General features: G+C 42.4%; 1 protein-coding gene across 1 annotated transcript in view; it reads left to right on the top strand.

Moving 5' to 3' along the window:
- myot (myotilin) overlaps positions 1-8,621 on the top strand; it is a 41,012-nt gene that overhangs the window by 4,848 nt on the left and 27,543 nt on the right. Inside the window, exon 3 of the mRNA XM_008279488.1 lies at positions 536-601. Within this exon, the coding sequence (XP_008277710.1) occupies positions 536-601 (66 nt within the window). The remainder of the gene's footprint in view (positions 1-535; positions 602-8,621) is intronic.

Below are 8,621 nucleotides of genomic sequence, written 5' to 3'. Positions count from 1 at the left end.
TTTTTAATTATTCTTTTCACCCACAATTCAAAATCAGTGTCTTATTTCACTAAATTATAATTTAGCAAATGTTTTATTTATTATTACTTTAGCTAGCTATTCACTAGCTATTGTGAATTTTGCCTTTTCTTTAATGGAAGGGTAAGAACACATTAGAGGACGACTGTACATTTATTTGTGTATTTTATGATTTGACGCTGGGGGGAAATGCACATGTTGTAAATATTGAAGGGGGCATATCTCCTGCATTTCCTCTGTAATCAGTGCTGATCGGTAAATGCTTGATTGTGTGGAGAAGTTCTCTGTTCTTAGGGTTGTGCATTCAGCTCTCGCCGTCTGTCCGTCTGTCTGTCTGTCCGTCCGTCTGTCTCTCTCTCTCTGGGTCTCATGTATCCGTGGACGACTGACTGGCACCAGTGACAGGTTTCCTGGCACCTGTCTCCAGCTCTTGGATGGAAGTTAGGTCATCGAGCCTCCGGCCGCGACACCTCAGCCACGTTTTCGTCATTTCTGTGACACATCTTTGTGGCTAAAGATCAGCTCTCTACCAGGTCGGTTTGGACCGAACATTGCCAACGAGGAGAAGCACCTGTCGGAGCAGGTCTGAGCTCGGCCGCCCTCTCTCCAGCTCTGCCCTGTCACTGTTGACGAACACTTTACTCCGCTCTAAATTTGCCCCTTTCGTTCCCTTCCAGCTGAACCCCACCTGCCCTCCTCTCGTCCCCCCCTCGTCACCAGCCTCAGATTCCCTCCTAACCCCATTCCACCGCCACAACCCCTCCAGCACACACACACACACACACACACACACAGACACACAAACCCCAGCTTGTGTATTTGTGTGTTAAAGTGTGCCGCCGCCGAGCAGGGAGCGTCCAGTGACCAAGCCATGACTGGCAGCCGCACACTCACATAGCAGCTTTGCTTGGAATCGGTCATTGGGATCATCTTCCGGTTGGATCAATACATTTAACGCTATTGTTTTTTTGGGGGGAAAAAGACCAGACAGGTAAGGAAGGGGGAACACTTGGGGTTGTCTACAGGTGGGGTAGAAATTGTGATGACGCTGCAAATGGGCCTGTGTCACATGTGCGTGGCTGGAAGTCTGAATAATAAAACAGCACGAAGGAAACACACCAGGTTATTAGATTTTTGCTGCATTTGTTTGGAAATTTAATAGAGGAAGCTGTGGTTATGCCCAGCTCCCTGCTCCTTGTCCTGATTGGTAGAGAGAAGAGGAAGCAAAAGGTAATCAGATAATCAAATGCTGTAATTCAGTTGGTCGAGGGCCATTAGGCTCCTGATCCTGCATGTTATTGATACTGCAGGCGGAGTGAATGAGTTTGCAGTCAGAAAGAGGAGGACAGCTGGGATGATCTGTCTGGAGCTAAATTTAAAATGCCGTACCCATGCGGTTGACTATCTATCTATCTATCGATCGATCTATCCGGAAACCTCTCTATGGATGTCAGAGCGATGATGTAACTGAGTTTGTGTGTTGTCAAGGAGACTCCAATCTGTCGCAGTGGATGAAAAATCTGTTACATCCGTTTAAAGGGTGGAAGTAGGGAAAAAAAAAAAAAAGAAGTGTGTCGGTTATATAGCCCGCAGGGTGAGGCAACACAAGACATACCAACCAAACCTGAGTGACAGTGTGTGTATATGTGCGTCTGTTTGCTGCCGGTGGGGGTTCACAGTGCAGGCCTGGCATGCCTGTGTGACGCTGTGTTGGGCCATCGAGCTCTGGTTGGTGGAAAGAGGGATCAGGTGACCGGGTCCACGCTAAATCGGTCCTCCGCATGGACAAGTTGAGGAGTTAGGAGAATCTGAGAGTTGGAGGCGGAGGGTTAAGAGAGTTTTCAGGATGAGAGCTATCAAAATGGGCTGACAGCATGCAGAGGGAATACACTGGTGGTCTCTGTACATCACAGCGGACCCTTAAAACCATCTACAGTGCTGCCTGTTTATTGTTATACCCTCAGTCCAGGATGGAATTATGACTATATCCGGGATGTTCCAGTAAATGGGTTTCAAGATGGCGGCGAGTTTGGGTGTGAAAGCTAGACCAGCCAGATCTACATGACCTATATCAGCATATATTGGCATGTATTTGGGAAATAAAGTATTTAAGGAAAGAAAACAAGACTTAATAATAAACTAGAAGAACGTGTATAAACATGAAAAAAGGCCAAACATTAAAACGGCCTACTTTCTACTTACCATCAATAAACAGATTTTGTGGTTTTGCTTCAGTGAAATTTTTGAACCTTTGTTGGTACGAAAAGCCACCACATCAATAAAAGTTATTTCCTTTAATCAGAGGATTAACTTCTCATGATTAACGAGCTGAGCGGTTCAGTTATGAGTGACGACATGCGATCATCTTTGATGTTCCCAAATTATTGTCAGACAGTGTGAGAATAACTCAGTGAAGCAGATCTCAGGTGAACAGCTAATTGACAAACAAACCAACACATTGTCTTCTGCGGCTGATCAGGGTGTGATAATTTGCTCGTGAGCCGTAACAAACGGCTGACCGTGACTTTAAACGGGAAAAAGTCATTCCTGGAATCAATTACAGGGAATTTCGTTGTGACAAAAACCAGGATTATGATGTTATTCTATGACAATAAACAGGCTGTTTTACTGGAGGTTATACAGGAAAAGATTCAAGACTTTGATATTTTATGATTATAGACGGAATATTCTATAAAGCAGTGTGACATTAAGTGAGCAGCTCTGTATTAGTTAAAAATCCAAGGTGGACAAGACGAGACTGCACAGATGGAATTCTGTTTGTATAGAAACATTAAAAGTCTCTACAAAGATATGTATTTTTTTCCAATTTTACTGAAACTGCGACTAATGTGTTCCTTGCCCCTTATCTTTAGCCACACTAGCAGCACAACAGCATTGGCCAACCTGCTGGTCCAACACTTTCAAACAGACTAAAATAACTATTGAATGTAATCAGATGTTTGTGTTGCCCAGAAGGCGGATCATAATGTCCTGATTTTACCTGTTGCTTCAGCAGCCGCTTCAAGTTTTTGGCTTTTATTGACGTATATTTATAACAACTGGATGGACCGCCATGAAATCTGATGCACACATTCATGAAATCTGTGATCTAAACCGTAGTCTTTGGGTCTAACACTGGATGAGTTGTCATTCAGTTTCATGCAAACATTTCCTAAGTTGTCCTGCAGCACTAACCACAGATGAAACTCTTCACATATCCAGTAACCCTAACAAACTGTGAATCTTAACTTTGTTGGTCCCCAGACTTTATTCTCGTTCCATCATCCGGCAAAAGTGTAACTTGTCCAAAACGTTGATCTATGAGCAGATACCTACGAACTAATGGCAGTTAGCAGGGAACGCTCCCACAATCTCTAATAATGTTTAAACGTTTTAATCTCAAAGGAAAGAATATTTCTGTGTTCTAATAATGTTCCTATGAGGTCAAACGTTTTAACTGAGACATTCAGAGATGTTTGGAGGATGTTGGCAGGTTGCATGATAACAAATGAAGAATGTTCTTAAACCAACATTCAAGCAATGCTTTGAAGATGTTATCAGCAATGTTTTTGATTAAAACATTCCTGTAATATTACATATTAAGAAAAGGAAGAACATTTTTACCTTCAATACTCTGGGGATGTTTTGCGAATGTTGTTGAGAGAACACATTATAAAACGTTCTTCCATGAAACATTACCACAAAGTTACATGATATGAAAGGAAGAATGTCGTCAATGCAGCTTCCTGCATTTACAAGGAACGTTCTCGGAACTCAAAGACAACTTCCTGCTGAAAACATAACTGGATCTTTGCAGAACTTTCTCAAAATGTTTAGAGAACAAAAGAATTCTGACGTTTCCAGTCTCAGCTGCACTTAGAATAATTAGCAAGTGTTAGCATGCTAGCGTACTAAACTGAAATGGTGACCATGATGAACATTACACCTGCTAAAGGTCAGCAGGTCACTTCCCATTTGGCGCATGTTAGCGTGCTGCCGTTAGCGTTTATCACTGCAGTGTTTGTGCAGCCTGAAAGAACTGCTGGCATGACTGCAATAACTGTTGTATTAGTACGTAGTTTGTCAGGGCAGCTGTGGTACGTCGTGATAGGAAAAGAAAAGGTATGCGATTAGGAATGCAGGGATAGAGTTTGCTGTGTACATCACTACTAGAAATACTCAGGAAATAATGAAGCAGTTATCTTCCACTAATACGAAACTTTATGCACTTTACTGTTAGATTTAATGCAGTCTCTTCAAGGCTGTTATTAGGTTCTTGAACTCTGCATTTTATGTAATTTCCAAATAATTACCAAGAAGTTTCCTGGAGAGAGCTGTGTCATGTGGAGCTAATCGAACACATCAAGTATATTTTTGTCTGAGTCAGTGCAGAGCATGTAAAGCAGCCATTCAAAAATGCATGGACAACGTGAACTGAAGGTTAAAATGATAAGCATAGGGGGGAAAATGACATTTATTCAAGGTAAAATTGGATTGAAATCCCTTTTTCCCGATTATTAGCATAAAATTAAAAGCTGTAATTGGGAAACTATGTCAATACTTTTACATAAACTTTATTATTAATGCTCTTGCAGGTGAAAACACCTCCGTGAAGGACCTTCAGTTTTAGTTTGACAATCATTCAGTCATATTTAATCTGGTTTAATTGTTGCAAAGAGTTGAATCCGAACTTTTACAGTTTTTCCTGCAGTAACCAGCATCACTAAGACACAGTAGATAAATCAGTTTTATTATTTTAACGGAAGTGAAGCAACAGTTTTTGCTTCATTAATCCTCCTATTACCTTCAAATTGATCCCAGCAATTTAAGCCTCCAGAAAGTTATCATAATTAAAATCGTTACCCAAGTTTATGTTTAAATAGCCCTTTAAATAAGACAAAAAAAAAATGACACTTATTTAGAGACGTTAAACATTGAATGCGGTCAAATTGACTCCAAAGATAACGGGAGGGTTAAGTCCAGAATGTTTTAAAAGGTTTATATTTTTAATCTTCTATTTCTACTGTTGTGATTCTGATTCAGTCTTTGTCTGGTCACAGAAACGTACTGATCATACAGATAACGTTACATAATGTGCGTGCGTGTGAATTCTTCACCGTTCTTTGGCGACTGTATGAAAGCCTCCTGCAGTGGCCGCATTTCTTTCTTGATAGATCCGGATGCCACCCGTCAATCAGAGCCCACAGACTTACATAATGTTTGCTTTCTGGTGGATTTCAACAAGGTCCACTTATTCCGCTCGGCTGCTCCAGTGTGCCACTGCTGTGCTAAATCTGTCCACAGCTGAGAGCTCCTGGGGGTTGGAAGCCTCGCGGTGTTGTGTGCGGGGCTGGAATTACACAGTGGGTGGTTTGTTTAAATTAACGAGGTGGACTTGGGTAGGTGTTGATTTCCTCCTACCTTCTCCTGAAAGCTGGCGGGCAGATGTACAGTTTGTCAGAATGTAAAACTTGATTTTTCTTTGGTAGATGTGCCCTCTGTCTAATTAACACTTTGTGTATTTTAGATTTGAATGCAGAAGAAATTAATATCCTGCATACGCGCATATTGTTCATACAGAAATAGACTCCACTTGTCATGCTGACATGATGCAGGTAGGAGGATATTTTCTATGGCAACAGCTGAAAAACCAATCCTGTTTTCTTCCATCTCCCTCCCCAGTCGTACGTTTTACCTACCGGCACTAACCACCGACCGACAAAGTTCCTCACCGTGACTCATGTTTAAAAGCCAACTCTTCCCGTCTGGTAGGAACAGGTGCTCTGGAATCACGGTTACTGTAATACTGAACTCTGAGTGGTGGGCAGAGAGCAGCCATCTTCATTCTTTCCTGTGGGTTTAAAATCATCCCAGGAGGCTACACGGCATTAAAAATACCAGCCATTGTTCCTCATTGGCATAAAGCGCAGAGCTGCGTGCCAAAGGTCGCGGCGCTGCAGCATCTGGTCGCTGTGTTATGATGAGGATGTGCAAGGAATGAAATTGTTTGCCAGCTTTGTAGGCTGGTGCAAAAGTTTAGGATGTAAGATGAAGTCGAATCCTGAATTTTGCCTTTTTATCTCTTAGGTCAAATGGAAATGGTTTGATGATGTTTAACATGTATGTATCTACAGCATAACGTCTGTACCAGGTCTAAGATGAGAGAATTCATGTAGATGTCATACTGTACCAAATATTATCTCTGCAGGCAGATGTGTTAGAAGCTATTTAAGCTGATGGTACAATATGTTTCTTAGACTAGAAATAATAATCCAGCTCCACACATGACTAAATGCATTATTGTGCTAGAAATAGAGCTTTTTAAAAAAAATTACGTATGTGTGGTTAGCACCATTGCCTCACAGCAAGAAGGTCGCCAGTTCGCGTCCTGATGAGGACACCCGGGATCTTTCTGTGTGGAGTCTCCATGTTCTCCCCGTGCAGCGTGGGTTCTCTCCGGGTTCTCCGGCTTCCTCCCACACAGTCCAAAAACATGTTGAGGTTAATTGGTGATTCTAAATTGTCCGTAGGTGTGAATGTGAGTGTGCTTGGTTATCTGTCTCTAAGTGTAGCCCTGTGATAGACTGGTTACCTGTCCAGGTGTCCCCTGCCTTCACCCTGAGTCAGCTGGGATAGACTCCAGCCCCCCATGACCCTAGTGAGGATTAAGGTGTAGAGATGATGGACGGATCTGGTTCCACCATCATAACCCACCACTGAAATGATCAACATCACATGTTGTATATATATATAATACGATAATTTGAATCTTATTTTATGTCCCTTTGTGGTTATTTTGCATGTGTTTGATGTCATCCATGTCTGTTTATGACCGCTTTGTGTCTTCTGGTGGTCATATTGTATTTCTTAGTGTTAATTTTAGTTGATATTTGGTACAGTATGACATCTACATGAATTCTCTCATCTTATGCTGTAGATACATACATGTTGTGCATCATCAAGCCATTTCCATTCAGACCAGAAATATCTCAGTCATCACATCCAGAGGCTCTGATCCCAGACCAGCTGACCTCCTGGACCCCTGGACCAGTTTGTAACCTTCTGTGTACTCAGCCAATGAAAACAGTTTTATAAGGGCTTCCTTCAGTCTGGACGAGCTTTTCAAAGTCGTGTGTTGATGATGTTAAAACGAAGATAGCGGAGTTGCGTCGGGTTGGGGTTGAAAGTTTTCTAATAGAAAGCCAATGGTACCAAATGGAAGAATGGCATCTGAAAGACATTTATCAAGCAGGGAAGGACTGCTGACATGAAACTATGAGGCTGAATCATTTCTCAAGCTACACCTCTATTATTTACTTCCTCCGAGTTGCTCAGATTTACAGACAAGCAACACCTACTGTAACCTTCACCTGGCACGTTCACTGCCCCATAATTTAACATGACGAGAAATCTCTTCTTCTGTGGTTCCTCTCTGAACTCCGCTGCCTGTACGTCTCTATCATCTCCTGCCTGCCAGGTAACGGATCTGTCGCGCTGTGTGTGAACGCAGCCTGTTGCCGCTGCCATAAATTCTCCAGTTACGTAACAGAGACAGTTGATACAATGGGTTTAGCAGCAGTTGCTCTTGTCCCGGCAGCAGGCTTCAGTCAAGGTGCTCACACACACAAACAAACCTGTTTGGAGCGATTATGTGTGAAGGAAAACTGGATGCGCGCGTGGATGTCGTACATGCTGCAGCTGCTTGTTTCTTAAGCTGTGATCCTCTGGTTTAGACTGCGTTTAAGCTGCGTTGATGCTCCTGCTGTGATCCGTATATAGAACTTCCACAGACAGAGACCGGAAAAAAGTTATAGTAGGAGGAGACATGGAAATCTGTAGCGAGGGAGAGTTTAATCTTCTTCTGTTGGCCTGTATGTGTCTAGTTAGTGGAGACACAGAGATTTATCGCGGGTCACACAGACTCCGCTGTGCTGAGGAGGTGGCAGAGTTTAATTTAGCCCGGAAACCTGAACCTCGGCCTCCTCCGTCAGCTCCTTCTCAGGGCCCAAGACAGAGGCGCAGAGGTCAGCCGGCTCAGATTTATGGGGGTCTTTAGGGTATAAAACGATGAAAGATTCCACATATCTTCAATTAGCTGCTGCCAACAAAGTGAGACCATGATGGAGACGCGTAGTGATCTGCTGCATAGGAAATGATGCATTCACTGACCTGGTGATTGAGTCTGTGTGTGCAAGTTTAGCTAATTTTTTGTATTTTTTTGTCCATGTGTGTGGCAGTTTCGTGGATTATGAGATCGTTATAAACAAAAGAGTGAGTTTTGTAGAGCAAAACTGTTGCCATGTAAAACTTCCAGGGTAAAAATGGATGCTACCATTAGGTTTTATTACACTTTTGAGTCCATGTTGATGATTTTATTGTGTTGCATTGAAGCTACTGAAGATACTCTCCTCCCAAAAACTAGTTTCTGAAGATTCATTCTGTTTATATGGTTGCAGACAGAAAACAAATGGGATGATTTCCATGTTTTGACTTGTGTTAAAAATCACGTTAACCTCAGCGAACCTATAAGACGTAATTGCTGCATTTGTGCAACAGTCTGTCTTAAAGCTGGCTTTTGATTGGTTTAAAGCAGAGGAAAAATC

Source organism: Stegastes partitus, unplaced genomic scaffold (assembly GCF_000690725.1).
Source record: "Stegastes partitus isolate 25-593 unplaced genomic scaffold, Stegastes_partitus-1.0.2 Scaffold160, whole genome shotgun sequence".
NCBI classification, from domain to species: Eukaryota; Metazoa; Chordata; class Actinopteri; family Pomacentridae; genus Stegastes; species Stegastes partitus.
This window is presented reverse-complemented; position numbering and strand designations above follow the sequence as displayed.